The sequence below is a fragment of the Carassius gibelio genome, chromosome B19 (genome assembly GCF_023724105.1).
Source record: "Carassius gibelio isolate Cgi1373 ecotype wild population from Czech Republic chromosome B19, carGib1.2-hapl.c, whole genome shotgun sequence".
Taxonomy (NCBI): domain Eukaryota; kingdom Metazoa; phylum Chordata; class Actinopteri; order Cypriniformes; family Cyprinidae; genus Carassius; species Carassius gibelio.
Window position 1 is genome coordinate 20515191 of NC_068414.1, and position 20149 is coordinate 20535339.

General features: G+C 35.7%; 1 protein-coding gene across 1 annotated transcript in view; it reads left to right on the forward strand.

Annotated features, from left to right (window-relative positions):
* si:ch211-250g4.3 (nuclear anchorage protein 1) overlaps positions 1-11040 on the forward strand; it is a 61881-nt gene extending 50841 nt beyond the window's left edge. Inside the window, exon 15 of the mRNA XM_052585195.1 lies at positions 950-11040. Within this exon, the coding sequence (XP_052441155.1) occupies positions 950-9805 (8856 nt within the window). The 3' untranslated portion in view covers positions 9806-11040. The remainder of the gene's footprint in view (positions 1-949) is intronic.
* The last annotated feature ends 9109 nt before the right edge of the window (positions 11041-20149 follow it).

Here is a 20149-nt window from a genome sequence, read left to right on the forward strand (position 1 = left end):
AATAAACCACAAATGGACACAGTTGCAACAGAGAATTGATGCATTTGATGCTCAGGTCAGCAAACAGAAGGAAGAATATCTAACAGAACAAAAGGAAATAGAAGAAGAAAGAAAAGGTCTAGCAGAAACCAAAGTCAAGATCCTAGAGTTGAAAACTAAAGCTGAGCAGGAACATCAAGACATGAGCCTAAAAATGCAAGAGTTGAACACACTGCAAGAACATATTAAGAAAAAGCAAGAGAAAGAAGAAGAAATGAGAATAAAAGAAAACATGGTGAGAGAAGAACTTGATCAGATAAAGAGCGAACTAGAAAGAGAGAAAACTAAAATAGATTACGAGCAGAAGAAAATGGATGATGACAGCAAGATGATTGAACGGGAAAGAAAAGACCTGCAAAAGATAAGATCTGACATGATGACAGAAAGAAAGCAAATGGAAGACACGAGAGAAGAAATCAAACTAGAGAGATCAGCACTTGACCAGAAAATACAAGAGATTGATCTAGAAAAGGTTCAAATTGAAAATGACAAAGAAATAGTTCAGAAGTTAATGGATAAAGTAGAAGATCAGAGACGTTATATTAAACTCCAGAGAGAAGAACTTGACCTTGAAAAACAAAAGATCATTGATGAAAAATGTATTCTAGCTGAAAGTAAGACAGAGCTGCAAAAAGAAAGCGAACAAATCAAATGCATGGAGGAGGAAATAAAGAAGGAGAGAGAAACACTAAAGGAAATGGAAGCTCATCTACAAAAGGAAAAGGAAGACATTGAGACTGTCACTGAAGAAACAAAGAGAAAGCAAGAGGATCTGGAAAAAATGAATACAGAAATAATTAAACAAAAACAAGAGTTGAAGAACAGCGGAGACTTTCTAGAACAAGAAAGAGAAGAAATAAACCACAAATGGACACAGTTGCAACAGAGAATTGATGCATTTGATGCTCAGGTCAGCAAACAGAAGGAAGAATATCTAACAGAACAAAAGGAAATAGAAGAAGAAAGAAAAGGTCTAGCAGAAACCAAAGTCAAGATCCTAGAGTTGAAAACTAAAGCTGAGCAGGAACATCAAGACATGAGTCTAAAAATGCAAGAGTTGAACACACTGCAAGAACATATTAAGAAAAAGCAAGAGAAAGAAGAAGAAATGAGAATAAAAGAAAACATGGTGAGAGAAGAACTTGATCAGATAAAGAGCGAACTAGAAAGAGAGAAAACTAAAATAGATTACGAGCAGAAGAAAATGGATGATGACAGCAAGATGATTGAACGGGAAAGAAAAGACCTGCAAAAGATAAGATCTGACATGATGACAGAAAGAAAGCAAATGGAAGACACGAGAGAAGAAATCAAACTAGAGAGATCAGCACTTGACCAGAAAATACAAGAGATTGATCTAGAAAAGATTCAAATTGAAAATGACAAAGAAATAGTTCAGAAGTTAATGGACAAAGTAGAAGATCAGAGATGTTATATTAAACTCCAGAGAGAAGAACTTGACCTTGAAAAACAAAAGATCACTGATGAAAAATGTATTCTAGCTGAAAGTAAGACAGAGCTGCAAAAAGAAAGCGAACAAATCAAATGCATGAAGGAGGAAATAAAGAAGGAGAGAGAAACACTGAAGGAATTTGAAGCTCATCTACAAAAGGAAAAGGAAGACATTGAGACTGTCACTGAAGAAACAAAGATAAAGCAAGAGGATCTGGAAAAAATGAATACAGAAATAATTAAACAAAAACATGAGTTGAAGAACAGCAGAGACCTTCTAGAACAAGAAAGAGAAGAAATAAACCACAAATGGACACAGTTACAACAGAGAATTGATGCATTTGATGCTCAGGTCAGCAAACAGAAGGAAGAATATCTAACAGAACAAAAGGAAATAGAAGAAGAAAGAAAAGGTCTAGAAGAGACCAAAGTCAAGATCCTGGAGCTGAACACTAAAGCTGAGCAGGAACATCAAGACATGAGCCTAAAAATGCAGGAGTTGAAGACACTGCAAGAACATATTAAGAAAGAACAAGAGAAAGAAGAAGAAATGAGAGTAAAAGAAAAGATGGTGAGAGTAGAACTTGATCAGATAAAGAGTGAACTAGAAAGAGAGAAAACTAAAATAGATTACGAGCAGAAGAAAATGAATGATGACAGAAAGTTCATTGAACAGAAAAGAAATGACATGGAGAAGATGTGGTCGGAAATATTGTTGCAAAGAAAGCAAATAGAAGAAGACAGATCAGAACTTGAACACAAAATAAAACAGACTGAACTAGAAAAATCTAATATAGAGAAAAGCAAAGAAATTGTACAGAAATTATTGGATGAGGAGGATGAACAGAGAAATTATATTAAACTTCATAAAGAAGAAATTGAACTTGAGAGACAAAAGATCAATAATGAAAAAGACTTTCTGGCACAACTAAAGAGTGAACAGCAAAAAGAAAGTAAACGAATACGATACATGGAAGAGGAAATGAATAAGGAGAGAGACACACTGAAAAAAAAGGAAGCTCATCTACAAAAGGAAAAGGAAGAAATTAAGAGTGTCATTGAAGAAACAAACAGACGAAAAGAAGATCTGGAAAGGATGAACACAAACATAAATAAACAAAAACAAGAGTTGAACGACTTCAGAGACATTCTGGAAAGAGAAAGAGAAGAGATAAATCATAAATGGACAGAATTACAACAGAGAATTGATGAATATGAACAGTCAAAGAAAAATGTCACATTTCAGTCCAAGGCTGAAATCAAGAGACAGACTGATGAAACAGACATCATGAAAGAGCAGACACACCAGTTAGAAAAAGAGAAAGATGTGTCTGAAACATTAAAAGAAGAACTTCTATCTGGACAGCTTCTTCAACAGAAGAGAGAAGAAATGGCCTCTCAAGGAAAACAGATAGATGAAGCCAACAGACTCTTGTTTGAGATTCAAAGGGAAAAGGAAGCACTTGAAAGAAGCAAGAAAATCCTTGAACATCAGAGAGAGGCACTGGATGAGATGAAGAGAAAACAACCAACACAGAGGCTGGAATTAATTTTGGTTAGTTCTGCTACACAAACATCTAAACTAGATGACATACCCGTAGGTGACATTCCAGCCCCTCGGGAACAGATTGTTGAGGAACACACAGGCATTCATAAGGAATATACAACTTTCATGCCAAAATGGACGGAAGATGAATTAGAAAGAATGAGAGATCAGGAGGACACAGAGCTCAAAATGAGAAGTGAGGAAACCAAAATGGACTCGAGGCAAGAAGACACTGCACTGACATCGGAATATAAAGATATACCTGATACATCCATGACAGTAAAGTTGGAGTTCAATAAAGATGAAGCCGATGGCCTTGCTGAAATGTTGATGACTGAGAAGAGGGAACTAGAAAAGACAAGACTTCTTTTACAGAGAGACCAGAAAGAGATTGAGACAATGAGACAAAACACTGACAGAGAGAGGAGGAATCTGGAGAAATATAAAGCCACTCTTGAAAAACAATATGAAGAGTTGGAGTTATGTAGACAGAATATGGACAATGAAAGATCTGAGTTAGAAATGACTCAAGATCAAATTAAGATGGACATGGAAAACATTCAAATGGAGATCAGGAACAAACAGGAGAAAATAGAAAACATGGAAGTTCAACTTCAAGAAAAGAGAAGAGAAATGGATACCATCTCTGTTGAGATGAAACAGAGAAAAGAGGAGTTGGACTTCCTAAATTCAGAGATAAAACAAAAGAGACAAGAGATGGTGGACACCAAAGAAATGGAGGGACATGAGTTAACTGACATCCTTCCAGAGAGAGAGGAGTCTACAAAAAGATACCTGGAAGAAATACAGAACCAAAAGGAGGCATTACGGAAGGAGAGGGATGAGGTTGAAAAAATAATCACTGGGCTGCAGAAGGAGCAAATGGAAATGGAAATGCGTCAGGCAATGCTGAACTCAGAAAGAAATGAACTGAATAGAATGAGAGTCGATCTGGAGACACAAAAAGAGGAGTTTAGGCTTATGCAACAAAACATAGAGACAGAAAGAGAAAAGCTGGAATCTAGGTTGAGGAGAGCAGAGGACATAGAGAGACTTTCAGATGATGTACTGAGACAAAAGGAAAGGGTAGATGAAATGGCAGCTCAACTTTTCAAAGAACAGGAAGAGTTTAAAATTATTATGACTGAGGCAAATAAATGGATAAACAAGACTAAACAGATTGAGGAGGAAATTAAAACAAAGCAAGAAGAAATGGAGCACAATGAAGAACTGAGACAAAAAGAGCTTCATCAAAGGAGAACAGAATTTGAAAAAATGAAGACTGAAATTGACAATGAAAGAGAAGAAATTCAGAAGATACGAAAGGAATGTGTGAGAGAAAAACATGAACTGGAGCAAATAAAAACAGATTTGCAGAAAGAAGAACCACAGAAAACCAATGCAGAAGTGCAATATGATGAAACACACAGTGTTATGCACACGTTGAAAGAAGAGAAAGATGAAATAGCAAGGATGAAAGCTGACCTCCAGAATGAGCAGAGGGAAATCGAAAACATGTTGGACATTATAAAAAGAGAGAAGGGTAAGCTAGAAAAGAAGAAAGCTGAAATGCATCAGATGGCTGCAGAAATAAGGGACACGGACAGGGATAATAACTTACAAGATGAAATTATCCAGATTGAAGCAATCCTCATTGAAACAAAGAGACAAAAGAATGAACTGGAACAGATGAATGACAATTTGAACAGGGAAAAATCAGAACTTAAAAATACTTGTCAGCTCCTAGAAAAAGAAAAGAGAGAAGCAGAAGCTAGATTACAGGACATGATGAATGAACTGAATAATAAGGTTAAGGAATTAGAAAATGTACAGAAGTTCAAAACAGAGGAGAGAGAGGCAGAGAAGAAAATTCTGGAGAAATTTAAGGATGAAATGGCTAAAGAACGTGAAAAAATCAAAAAGGAAAATGAAGATTTAAGAATGAGAAGAGACGAGCTGCTGCACATGAAAGATGAAATTCAAAAGCAGACAAAAGACCTAGAAGATATGATGAACATAGTGACAATGGAGAAGAGTGAGCTAGAACAAGAGAGGTGTGAAATAAACAAACAAAAACTGGAAGACATTGGGAAAGCTGCAGAAATAACGTGGGTTGAGACACAGGTAGCCGCTGAAAGGTCCAGACAAGATGACGAGGACATACAAATCTTAAAAACTGAGATAAAAAGGATATCGCATCTGAATGATCAATTACTGAAAGAGAAAGAGGATGTTGAAACCACCAAAGAGAAAATTAATAGAAAGATGGAACATATTGAAAAGATGCAAACCCAATTAAATGATCAAAAAGAAGAGATCAAGCTTGAAAAACAAAAATTAGAAGATATAAGGACTGAGATTCAAGATGAGACAAATGCTCAAAAGAAAATTATAAAGGACTTACAAAAAGAGAAGGAAAGTCTAAATGCTTTAGTTATTCAACAACAAAAAGAAAGAGAAGATATGGATAAACTAGCAGAAGAGAACAAAAGAAGAGAGAAGCATGCCGAGGTTGAGATACAAAGACAATTAGAAGATGTAGAAAATGTCAAGGTGATGTTGGCAAAAGAAAGGAACCAAATTGAACAGATGAATGCAGAAATACAGACTAAACATGAAGAGCCAGAGGAAATAATCAGAAAACAGCAAGAGGAGATTGCAATCAAAGAGAATGACATGCAAAGAGAAAGAAAGGCTTTGGAGAAAATGAATGTTGAGCTCGAAAGGAAAACCACTGAAATGGAAAATAAGAGAGAGAAAGTAACTCTCTTGGAAGCCGATATACAGAAACAGAAAACCAAAGTAGAAGAGCTAAGGAACCTGTCAGAAAGTGAGAGGAGTGAACTTGAAAGAGAGAAAGCAGAAGTAAAACAAGAAAAGCAAGAGATTGAAAACATTCAAACAACCATCAAGAGAGATTTGGAAGACCTAGAGCAATTGAGAAATAAATATGAGGAAGAGAAGAAAGACATGCTGGACAGACTGTTAACAGAAAAACATGAAATGGATCAATTAAAAACTGAGTTACAGTTGGAGAAGAAGAACATTGAAGAGGAAAAGAAAAAGCTAAAGCAGCTGATGACCGAAACTGAAAATAAAAGATCTCTACTGGACAGCAACATTGTGCAAATTAACATGGACAAACTAAATATTCAAAAAGAAAAAGACTCACTGGAGGAGATTAAGGCAGATTTACAAAGAAAGTCTGAAAAGTTTAATGAGGAAATCATTACATCTCAAATCAGTGAAGACCAAGAGAACATTCCAAAGAGACTCGATGACATGAGAAGAAATGAAGAAGAGCTCAGTACTATGCGTGCTGACATCGAAAGGAAGACAAAGCTTCTGCAATCAGATCTACTGCTACTTCAGACACAAAAAGAGAACTTAGAAAAGAGCAAAGCAGAGAATGAAACTCTAAGAGAAGATCTTGAAAAACAAAAAGAAAAGAATGACTTAACAACGCAAGAACTGCACAAAGAGAGGCTGGCCTTGGAGCAGAAGATTACTGATATGACACAGCTAAGAGACACAGTGGAAGGCACACAAAATGAAATACAACTTAAAGAACTGGATCTGAAAAACAAAGAAAGAGAACTTGAAATGCAAAGAAAAGATGTAGATAACCTAAGAAACATTGTGATGGCTGAGAAAATGCAGCTGGAAAAGAGTCAAAATGTTATGAATCAACAGCAGCAGGAGGTCGATGACTTGATGAATGAAAACAGAAAAATTAGAAATAATTTAGAGAACATGAAAACTCATCTGGAAAAAGAGAGACAACAACTACAAGAAAACATCAAAAGATTTGAAGATCAGAAGGATGCCTCTGATCAAATCAAAGTTGATGCAAAGCAACAGACCGATGAGCTTGAGAAAATCACAGCAGATACAACAAGGGATAAGGAACCTCTTGGAAAGGAAAGAGAGGAGACTGATGCTCTGAAGAAAGAAATCCAGAGAAAGAAAGATGAACTGCAAAGCTTACATTTTGAGATTGAAAGCTCCAAGCAAGAAATGGCAGAAAAAAGAGATCAGTTTGAAAAAGAGATGGAAAATTTAATGCAGAAAAGAGCAGATTTACTGACAGAAACTGATCAGCAAGCCAATACCAAAATAAAGAAGAAAGATGTAAAAACAGCAGTGGAGAGTGAAACACAGATCCAAGCTGCTTTACAAACGGTCGGGGAGGACACTGAAGAAGAAAAGACAGATGCTGAATTGCAGGTTGTTCTCCAGAAACAGAAGGATGAACTCGAAGAACTGAGGAACGCAATTGAGGTGGAAAAAAATCAGATCGAAAAGAAAAAGCTCACATTAGATCAACAGCAGCAGGAATTAGAAGACATCATGGCGGTCATCAAACGAGAGAGAGATGTGCTTCAGAAAGAGAAGTCTGAACTTGATGAACACAGACATATCCTCAATAAAAATATCCAGACAAAACAAGAAGAGCTTGTAAAGCTTAATAATGACATTCAAAGGGACAAAATGGAGATCGAAAACAGCAAAAAGATAACTGAGAGTGAAAAATATTGCATCGAAAAGGAGAGAGCTGATTTAAACAGACTGAAGAAAGAGGCTGAAGTCAGCAAACAAAGCATACAACACGAGAGAACTTTGCTGCAACAAGATAAAGACATGATACAGAAAGAAAAAGAGGACTTGGAAGGCATTATAGAAGAAAAGACAAGAACAATGGAGGAACTGCAAGAGCAAATAAGCAGACAATTATCTGAACTGGAGATGTTAAACATGAAGATTGAAATAAAGAGACAGGAAGTGGAAATGCATCACTTACCAGAAGAGATGAAAACAAAAGATCACTCAAAAAGGGATGCTGATGTCCTAAGAGAGGAAGTAGAAGTAAAAAAACTAAAAACAGATGAACTTGAGATATTTCAAACGAAGACCACCTCAGTAGATGCTGAAACACAAACACCTTTGTATGACTTTAAGAAAACAGATGATAGCAGACAAAAGGATTTAGAAGATGGAACAGCTGCAACAGAGAAAAAAACCACCGATACAAAGTCAAAAGACACGCACACATCTGAAGTGCAAGAAATAACAGATTCTTTAAACAAAGAAATTGAAGATTTGGAGAGAATGAAGATGATGATGAAAAAAGAGAGACATGAACTTGAACAAGCAAAAAAAGACTTTGAGAGAAATATGAAGGAAGTCATGAAGGAGAAGTCAAGAAATGAAGAAAAACTGCTACGACTTACACAAGACAAGGAGGATATATCAAACAACCTTGAGAAGAAAAACAAGGAATTAGAGAACATCACAGAAGCATTCATGAGAAAGTTGGAACAACTGGAAAAGACCATAGCATCACTGAAAGAAGAGAAGGAAAGCATAGAAAATGAGTTGCTTCTACAAAAGCTAAATGAACAGGAGACACTAAAAATCGAGGGAAAAACAGATGATGCTTCCACTGGAAGTGACAGGGATGCTGAGGAAGTCACATACAAACCAGCACTGGAACAAGTACCATTCACTAAAGAGGAGAAGAAGACAGACAGAGACAGCAGTCTGGAACTGACTGAGATTCATTGGGCCAAAATAGGTGGAGAAACAGAAGCAAAAACCTCCAAAACTGATGCCGAAAAAGAAGTTCTTCAGCTAATGTATGACGCAGCCCTAGAAGGAGATGAGCTCAACATCATGACAGCTGAGTTACAGAGACAACATGACGAAATGGAGAACAAAATGAAGATCATACAAGCTGGCCTTCTTGAGATGGAGAAGGCAAAGGAACACCTGCATAAATTGAGGGATGAATGTAAAACCGCTGAAGAAGAAAAGTCAGTGATCATGGAGAGTCTCGAGAGGATGAGGAACAGCCTGGAGAAGGTTCAAGCTGAGGTACTGAGACTTACCAAGGAGATTGAGAATCTCACACAAAGCTACGAATACAAAAGAAGAGAACTGCAACAAATTGAGACTGACATACAAAGACTGACAAGGACTGTGAAGACTCAACATGAAACTAATATTAAGAGTGAACAAGAAGACCAAGAAGCAACAGTGTCTACAAAATCCGTTCAAGAACATACGGAGGATGTTAAGCAGAAGAGAACTCAAGAGACACAAACTGAAGACCAGGAAAGAGATGCTCTACCACAGTATAAAGAGACAGGTGCAATAAAAAGGAGAATACAGGAAATAAAAGATGAACTAAACATCAGATTACAAGACATACAGAGGAAGGAACTGGAAAGACTCGGAATGCAAAGAGAAAAAATCGAGTTGGAGCTACGGAAAGCTGAAATGGAAAGATACAATGAAGCCCTCCAGCATGAGAGAGAAACTGACAGACTCAAGCTCATAGAAAAAGAAAAGGAAATACTTCTGTTAAGGGAGTGTATGCTGATTGAGATCAATCGACTGAAGAGCGAAGAAGCAGAAACAAGTAGTCAGCACATGGAGATTATGGAGCGCCTCATTAGTGATACAGCATTAAGAGTGGACAGATTCAGACGGGTTACGGACAGAGCCGTGCAAACGCTGATGCTGGAAGGAGAGGGAGAGCAGTTTGGAGGAGCTCAAATAGTGACGACTGAACAGATGGAAAGTGCTAGTGGAAGGATGGAGGTTTCTATGCATGTCCTGAGTGAAGACAGGGAGGAAGCAGCGAGAAGAGAATCCGAGAGAGGGGGCTTAGTTGGGCCAACTTCACGAAGATTGCGGCTACTGCACTGGTTCAGACGGTGCTGCTGTCCCAGAAACACTGTGGAGGAAACTGAGGACATTTCATAAACACAGGTTTTGTTCATTTAGAAGTACACTGTCAGAAGGAATTTGACAGAAACTGAGAAGCATGTCCTAAACAAATAAAATCCATGGATTATCAGTATTTTTATGAATATATTTACAAGTAGAATTCTGTGGGAGAACCCCTCACCCCGAAATAATTTTAGTAATGTCTATAAAAAATAACAAAAAATAACAAAAAAATACAGGATAACAAAACTATTTAGTAATATAATTACAGATTATTTAAATAGCACCAAATATTTAATGTTTATCACAGTTTATATAGTTCAATAAATCAGTTTTGCAATTTCAAAACACGACACAGATGCTTGCGTAAGCCAGAATGAATCTTTCATGATTACATACAGTACATATATGCATATAACTCCTCAAATAACTCATTAGCGTAATGTGTGTGCTATGTGTGTGTATGTGTGCATCTTCGGGGCTGTTCTTTTTTTTTTCACTAATGTGTCATTAAAACAGATCCTAAGATTATCTGTTTTGATTTCTCATGACAAATTGATATAATTATCTTGTGTTTTGAGTTTGGGTTCTTGCACTTAATCCTAAATCTTTCCAGAAGGAACTTAAGTGTTGTGCACTGTTAATTGGCAACTTTGGAAATTTCTGCACAATTATCTGTGAAAAGCAAAGCTCACCTGTAATGTTCAAAGGCAATATATGCACAATCCTTTGGGGATGAGAAGAGTGCAGATGAATGTGAGAGGATGGATATCCTAATCGCACCAGCATGAGTGCTTGAGGTCTTGTTTGTTGCATGCACATTCTTGCAGCTCTGCATGACGGAAGTTTTGCAGATGTGCCCTATGTAACACAGATGCACAGAAGCTGCTTTGAGTGATGGATTTCACAAGGATCCACAGTATGCCAAAGAGTGAACTACACTGGTATGATAATTACAGAGGCCGTTGTATCACCAACTGAACTTAACTTTTTTTTTTTTTTTTTTTTTACAGTCTATGATCTTATCCCATTTTAAAAATGATGCAATGGATTTTTAGATGATAAAACCAGCAGGTCTATTTAGAGGATCAAACACCCATGAGTTCCAAACAAGTATATTCTAATTTAATAAGTATATCCCAGACTCATGTATACACACACACACACAATGTATTGTTTTTAATGTATTGATTGAATTTGTTTCACACACAAACAACATATTGTTCACAATGTCTTGCATTGGAATGAAATAAACAAATCTTATCCTAAAACTTTTGTAATGTGTTCAAATGCATTCACAGTGAGATTTGACTTATATTTTATTGCTGTCATTTTTATCTATCTTATTCACCAGTGACGATTCAAAACATGGCATGTAACGTTAGGCTAGTTGGAAAAACAGAGAAGCACATTTTTAGAAATACAGTGATTTTCAGAATAAAAAAAAAATTGTGTTGCACTTTAAAACAAGTTCATATCGGTTTTTATTTATTTTAATAAATCCGCCGAAGCCAAGGTGAATAAAGTGGCTCTGCGCGAGTAATTTAGTGTGATCGCTGTTTACATCCGCAAACCAAGTAATGAAACCACTGTTTTTGTCAAATTTCGCTTATTTTATTTGAAAATCGCAGCAAAAACAACAACATTATTATTATTACTATAGAAGAATATAAATACCTGCACATATTAGCCTATTTATTTCACTATGGAAATAAAAACAAAAACGAAAAATCCAGCGCTTTCCTATTTTATTTTAGTAAATATTTATAGATCACATCATCATCGGTGGTTTGTCATACCTTGTAATCTTGTGCAATCAATTACTCTGTAAAGCGTTCAAGCAATCGCTATTCAGTCAAGAATCAGAATCGGTTCTACCGGATCTCGAGTCATCAACTCACTGAACTAAGAAAAAAAAGTTCGATCCGACGAGTGCCATACAGTAGATAGTTAGCGCGGATTATTTTGAAGATTTTAACGATTCCTGGGTAAGTCACGCACAAACAGCAGTCTGCTCCATTCAATTATTTGAAAGTTAACAGCAAACACTTTTAAACTAGAGAACAAAACAGCTTGTGCTTATTTGTACAGCGTTTATCTTACGTGCGCAACAAACAGGACGTCCTGGGGACCTTTTATTTTTTATTGTATCTGGGTATGCAGTTTATAATGGCAGAAAGTTATTTTAGGGGACGTTAAAACTTTTGTTTTTCTCAACAAATCTGTTGTCACATGATGTCACTCAGCAGCACGTGTTCGTCGTGCGCGTCCTTTAGTTCAGGCGTCACGTGAAATGTATGTAGGAGAGCAAAAAAATGTAGAATAATGATCCTTTTAGAAGTTTCAGGAAAGAGGACATTTGATTTTTTTACCGAATTGTGGATTATAATGATTAAATATTTTAAAAAGCCGAATCAAATTTAATCATAAATATTCATATCAAAAATTGTGCACGCATATGGTTTTTCTCTTAACATGTAAAATAAAAATACCACGTCGTGTCAGGAACCGGTTCTTTTTCCAGCCAAGTGATTAATAGAACCGAATAATGGGTATGTCGAGCCAGTCGCTTCCGAATTAAGGTTTGCATCCAAACACGAGAGGGCACCAGAGCATCATTCTCAATACTTCTTCAAAACTCAGTTTTAGTTGGAAATCGATTTGCTTCTGTGAAGAAAATAAAATATATTTCTAAGAACAGGCCGATTCAAGTAGATAGCATACCTAAACTTTCCAAATCTTTTATGTTTAGCACTTGCAGCATTGTGTAGCATCATGATTAACTAATATTTTGTCTCTCTATTTGCATAAACCCTGACCTTGCCTTTCTGTGATGACCTTTCACAGCAAACCACAACATAGCTGCTTTAATTACTTCTGCTCAAATCACCTCTTTCTAATTGGCATTAAATATTAAATTCCCTTTCCTGTTGTAATGCTGCTGCTGCTGCTGCAAAAAAAAAAAAAAAAAAAAAAAAAAAACAGTTAACACAAATGTGCAATTGACACATAGCCAAAGAGGTGAGAAGTCATAAATATTGATGTTCCAGAAGTGCTGTGCTGGTTTAATTAGCCGTGATAGCTGAAACTTTAATATACATTTCTATTATCTATATTGTATAGAATATACTTGGAAAGGAAATGTTAAATATTTTATCATTCTGTATTAGTATCATTAAAAGTGGTATAGAGACAGTGGGCAATGCAGTGCCAGTTTTGTCTTAATGAATGGAGTGACTCAGCTGTGTAGAAGGGGCTCATTAGCTGACTTCAGTAAGGGGCTTGTGCCCCAGGCCATAGTCTCTCATGTACAGCCTCCCCCCTGCTGGATGAGCCACATTTGGATGTGCTGTAAAACCAGAAGAAAGATGTATAGAAGGTGTTTGGCCACTAAAACCCAAATGTGTGATGGTTATGCTCCTTCATGCTGGTCAGTGGATAATGTAATTTAGTGTAATGAATCTAAAATGCAAGGAGGAAGTTCACATTGCTGTATGTGTACACAGACACCCAGCATTTGAAATACAAATGCGATTATTCCTCAGCATTTGTTTGTGGAGCAGTTGAAACCTGCCATATTCCATACTGACACATGTGACAAGATGTTTACTTCAAGCAAACCCAAGCAAAGGTTACTTTCTTCCCCTTTACTGCCAAGAGCTGTCACACGCCACATTCCTGCGCAAACATCCCATGCAGGAAAAACACAGGACAGCTCGGTGTCCGGTAGACAGTGCCTGTGGATTGTTTCTATTTATTATGCAGATGTTAAAACATATCACTAATTGGTTTTCTGCATGAGTGGCATCTTTGAAGCAAATGTCTGGTTGGTGGTTGACACGCACATATTTAACATAATGGGTTTTCCTATTGCCTTCTGTCTGTGCAATCGGCATATTGGATGGAGACTAAATACACAGGACTTTCATTTTAATAAGAAGCTATATCGTGACTTGTTTGCTATGGTATATGGTAGGCTATACTCTATTTGAGGGATGATAACAATAGTTTTACACTGTTTTACACGAAACAACATTAAGATTGAACCATAATTGACAACATCAGTTCTTATATCAATCCGTATAGAAGAAGCAGTAAATGATGAATATTACTTAAAGAGCTTGTTAAACTGTAATTCATGGTAACAAATAACGCTTATAGTGAGTGGTGAGTGAAATATATAACATACGTCTGCATGTATGTGAAGTAAATATTGATTATAACTTTAGTTAAATCAGCAAATGCTTTATATATATATATATATATATATATATATATATATATATATATATATATATATATATATATATATATATATATATATATATATGCTATTTTACGTTTTAGGTAAATCAAATTCTAAGATTAGAATCTAACTGTGTTGGAAATTTACTTTCCTAACTTCAACAAATTTTGGAACACAGCAAAATTCTCTGAAAATCACATTGAACTTGTGTTTCTGGATGGCTGCATTTGAGTGCATATGAATAAAAATAAATGGAATGAAAAAATTCAATGGCAGAAAAAAAAAGTTTCAAAGGAAGAACCTTTTTACCCCTGCAAAGGATGTTTTAAAGAATATTTCAGTTGTTTTTGTTCATGCATTGTAAGTAAGTGGGATCCAATGTAGTTTGGACCAAAACGTTCATCAAAAGTATATATTTTTTTTATTCTACTCAAAGAGCCACTGTACCGAGCCATTATTTGAAAGACCATACATTCATTCAGTGCTTATGTTATTACTTTATGTTGTTGAGTGGTTTATATTAGAGACTTTTTTTTTTCTTTCTGTGTGGTCATTCTGAAGCAGGTATAAATTCTCTTCCTTTCTCTTTTAGAGTGTGTTTTGGTTGCAATGCAATTACTAGCTGCGAAAGGTTAATGAGAACCAGACTTTATTTGTCTCTCTCGCAATGTGTTTATATTGCATTTTTCAGCATGTAAGGGAATTTGTTGTGTGGAAAATGCCTTGTCTGTTCAATGCCAGATTCACATGGCTGGTTTTGGGTTTGCTGAGGAGAATTATTGAGTCTGTGCTGCTGGTCAGGAGGGGTAGTTTGTAAAACTGTGTGTTCTGCTGTTAGAGTTAGAGACGGCGCATGTGAAATGTCAGTTCAGAGCAGAGAACAGCGGACTTATCATGTCCTCTTTCTGGCCAGTGCCTCGAGGGGAAGGATCCTATTGTTTCTAGAAAGAGGTGAAAGGACAAGGATAGATTATACATATACCCTCACAAACACACACACATATTCACATACTTTCACACTGCCATGTATGTGTCTGCTCTAGCCTCTATATCTCTCTGGCACACACTGACATTCAGAGAGTTGAAACAAATCAAAAGGTGCTTTTTCTTTCAACCCATAAAGCACTCATCATGCATCTTGTGTTCTGTTTGCGGTCAGTGGCTTTAATGAGGTCCGCTCGTGTGACTGCACAGATAAGGAAAAGCCTCCAAATGCTACAACGGTCTTATACTTGCCTCTTTTTACAGACCAGTCCAGACCAGCCATTCAGCACCTTGGAGAGCTCCTGCATGCTTTCATTGGAATACAGATTGTAAGAGATTGTGCTAATTCAGCATATATTGCCCTTCATGTCTGCATGCATGATCACAGACATGCACTACAGACTCACTCACCTATTGTTCTTTGCTATGTGTGTGTGAATGAATGTCTTTAATATAATTGTTGTTTGTTTTTTTTTGCGAATGAACTGCCATCAGCATGCCTGTAAAAATGTTTGTCATATTGCTTAAACGTGCATATTTAATTTAAACAACATAGGTTATTTCCCATTGAATATTCCAAGGAAAGATGCACACAGTGAAATCTACATATCAAAGGAAAGTTCTGAATAGTGATCACAGACAATAAACAACCACTACTACTTTGATATATAATTGAGATAATTAATTGAATATGTAATGAGTTTTATATCACTAGAACTTCATGCAGTGATATATGCATGTAGATATTTATATACTGTATGTGTGTTTATATTATGTATTCATGATAAATACACAGTACACATACATACATAAAATATGTAAACATAAGATGCTTTTAATGACAGCACATAATATAACATAAAAATAAATAAAAGTGATTATCGGTCTATATATAAAACATTAAAGCTGCAGTAGGGAACTTTTGACGCTCTAGTGGTCAATAAACAGAACTGCTTGCGTCTTGCGGAAGAACATTGTAGCCGGAGCTACTTTTCCTCGGTTTATGTCTGTGAAGAATCACAAAGGTACTGGGTTACTCCGCCGCGGTACCCCCGAAGCAATCTAAAATAGTCCGAATATAAACACTTATTATAGGTGCACCCTAGTGATTCAGGGCTAAAAACACGGTTTGGAAAATGGATTCATGGTGTACTCGCTTATTATGTAAATTTTTCTACATTTTGAACACAAACAAAGTTACGGACCGCGGCTCTGATTGGTTGTTTTTTACCGGGAGCGCATGACTTTCTGCAAATGGCAATAGGACCACTGGGAGGAGCCAGAGGAGCTTGATTTTTTTCACAGATTATCTGTCTCATATTCTACTGTCAGGACATAATGACAGGTTTAATAAATATGTAAAAAATATTTTTTTTTTTTTTTTTTACAAAAGTTCCCTACAGCACCTTTAATAAAAGTTATATGTGCTTTAATACATTTATAATTTTATACAATAATAAAAAAAATTATATGTATTTATTTTGTAATAAAATAGCTGTATTCACCCTACAAAATGCAAATATTAATTAAATTAATATGTAAAGCTTTTGGATAAAAGCATTAACATGAATGATTTATAACCAGTGGGATGTAATTCAGATTTTGGGTATTATCAGGTCCTTTCAGGTCCTCCTAATTACATACCTGCCCCATGTGATAAATGCAGAGTATCTTCAGCTGATAGTTTTTTTTTTTTTGATATGCACTCTTTCCCCTTGCTTTTACAGGCCATTTATGTCCTTCCTTGAGGAATTTCACACAGAAATAGGACATGGAATGTAGCTCATTTATGTTTCCCCCTCTAAAGGAATCTGTAGTAAATATAGTTAGATGTGACAAGATGTATTCACTTAATTGGTTAGTATGTATTCCTGTCATGTTGCTTATTATGTTTGCTTTATAATCCAAGTTGGATTCTAGTGTTAGAGAAAAGCTCTTCCATCATCATCATCACTCTCTCCAATTATTTGTGATTGATAAACTGCAAAAGAAGAGAGAGCTGAACTTCAGAGTGGTTTCAATAAACCAAATTTATTGAAAGGAATACAGAAGACAGTCTGGTGATAGATTGTTGTAATTGCTCTGTGTGCAGACAGAGCTGTCTGATCAATTGAAATGTAAAATTGCATCTTTACGGTCAGAGGAAACCGTGACGTTAATTTGATTTACTTCACATTTGCTGGACTGGAGTGTTTTTTGATAGGCCACATTAATGGCTGCATTAGTGGATAAAGTGCAGACTCAGGGCTGGAGAGCTTTATAATTTCCTTTTTAGCACCAACCTGTGATGTCACCCAGCACAATTGCCTATTAAGAGCTGCATCTCTCTTCAGAGACTCACATTCTATTCTGTAGATTGTTTTATGGTTGAGGAATTTGGGTTCATCATTCCTTTTTAAGGGATATTTTTCCTTTGTCTTTTTAGTGGTCATTTTTGTTTAGCACTTGGTCGTCCTTTTAGGTAAGTTTTGTAAAAAGTAAACAATAAAGACAGATCATAGGAAACTTTTTTTTCCCATATATAATTTCATAATAAATATTATGTATGTATGTACAGCAGGAAAAATAAGTATTGAACACATAATTGTTCTCAGTAAATATATTTCTAAAGGTGCTGTTGACATGAAATTTTCACCAGATGTCGATAATAACTCAAGTATTCCATACATAAAGAGAAAACAAAACCAGTAAGTTCAGAAATTAAGTTATGAATAATAAAATGTAATTTTGGAAATTTATTATATATATATATATATATATATATATATATATATATATATATATATATATATATATATACACCCACACACATACAAATTCTTATGATATATGTATGAAACTGTCATCGCATCAGAATAGTTGTCATGAGAGTGTGTAGCTTGTGTGCTTCTATGTTTCATAGACTTGTTTTCATTTGCTTAAAATTAAATATGGCATCTGTCCTCACTGATGATGAATTTTTTTTTGTGGCAGCAGTGAGAATGACGAATAGACAAAGTGATTTTATATCAAAAACTCAAGTATATTGTGACTAGTATAAATGTGCTTTCTAATATCACACAAACAGCAGAGGAAGGCAGGAAGAGGAATGAGACCTGTGTTTATCCCTTACAAGACTGAAAATTGATGTTTACAGTCACGATGTAGAGCCACATCTCAGTGTTATTCCCAAATAATTATCATACTTCAGATTGGATGGATTGGATGAACAGTTATTTTGCAGTGAATTCTTAATGACACTCTTTGATGCAAACAAGAGACCGCCCATATTAAAATGGATGTTTGCATCTGTGGTGAGAATATTTGGGTTAGAAGGTCTGTCATTTTTCAGCGTCTTGCTGACTCATGAATTAATTATGAGCTGGATCGTGTCATCTCAAACAAACACACAGGAGTGAATGGAGTGTATGTGGTGAGATGCAGTCGCAAACCCGTTGAATTTGTATCACTAACATCATTTGACCGGCACTAATGGAAGTCTAAGTGGTGTTTGTTTCTGCTTTGTTTACACTTGTCACCACACATTATTTATTTATTTATTTATTTATTTATTTATTTGTATTTTTTGTTTTAAGTGGAATGTTGGAGTGTAAAATAATAATAAAATAAATCTATCTACAGATAGATATAATTGCAACAAAATGTATAATACCAATTATAGTAATTTAACAGTATTATTCTACAATTGTAATTTTGTTTAATTTTAATAATAGTAATACTAATAATATTTATCAACTTTAATAATTTAAATTAATAATTTAGTTAATTAATGATAGACAATAAGAATAAGTCTTTATAGTAAGGCCCAATGTACCGTTGTAAGATAAAGGAATGTCCCCTGTTGACTTGTTTCACAAATGTTTTACCTGTATTTTGTATATGATGTTGCTAAACAAGGCGTTTTAGGAAGGCATGGACAAGTATTAACTTTTATAAAGAATATCTCTTTGGGTTTGAGACTTAAAGCTGCAGTAGGTAACTTTTGTAAAAATATAATTTTTTTTACATATTTGTTAAACCTGTCATTATGTTCTGACAGTAGAATATGAGACAGATAATCTGTGAAAAAATCAAGCATCGCTCCTGTTAAGAAACAACCAATCAGATCTGCGGTCTGTAACTTTGTTTGTGTTCAAAATGTAGAAAAATGTATATAATAAGCGAGTACACCATGAATCCATTTTCCAAACTGTGTTTTTGGCTTGTCCTGAATCACTAGGGTACATCTATAATAAGTGTTTATATTCGGACTATTTTAGATTGCTTCGGGGGTACCGCGGCGGAGTAACCCAGTACCTTTGTCATTCTTCATAGACATAAACAGAGAGAAGTAGTTCTGGCTACAATGTTCTTCTGCAGTTCTGTTTATTAACCGCTAGAGCGTCAAAAGTTACCGACTGCTTTAAGTCTTTGCAACTTTACAGATCTTCTTTAAGCACCAGGAGCATGTAACATTCAAAAGAGAAAATAAAAATTAAAATCGCATTATATGACCTCTTTAACAGAAAGCATACTGGTAATTGTTCTGGCAGGAGATTGTTTTTCTACAGATTTGAGAGAGTGGGACCCCTGAACCATCTTTCAACCAATGGATGTAACCACTGTATATTTGAGTAATATTAGAGTTCACACTTCTGTTCCTCACAAATATTTTGTATATATATATATATATATATATATATATTGGACATACTCGAGCAGCAGACTTACTCCTACTCGTTTGTGTGTGCACTTGTGTGTGGAGGCTGGTCCCTCGCCACTGCTTCTCATTGGTTACTGTGCAGAAGATGGGTAGCTGCATGACCCACATTTCAGGAATGCCAAGATTTGATGCAGATCTTCAATGTTAAAACAACAGGAACCAGCGCACTGAGGTTTCTTACATATAAACAAGAGCTTTGAGTATATCTAGTTTCTGGAGTAGCACGCCATCCAACCATCACTTTGTTCTGTATTTTTCAACATAAGCAGTGTGGAGTGTGACATGTGTTCTAATCCAACGACTGAACACATCAATTTCACATCAAGTTTCATGGCAAGGAGGAACAACCAGCTTCTATTAACCCTGGCGGTCTCCAGCCAGCTGTCAAAACCCTTCCAATTTTCAAAACGTCCTCTCGTTGAGACGTAATTCAGTGTCTTAAGCCCAA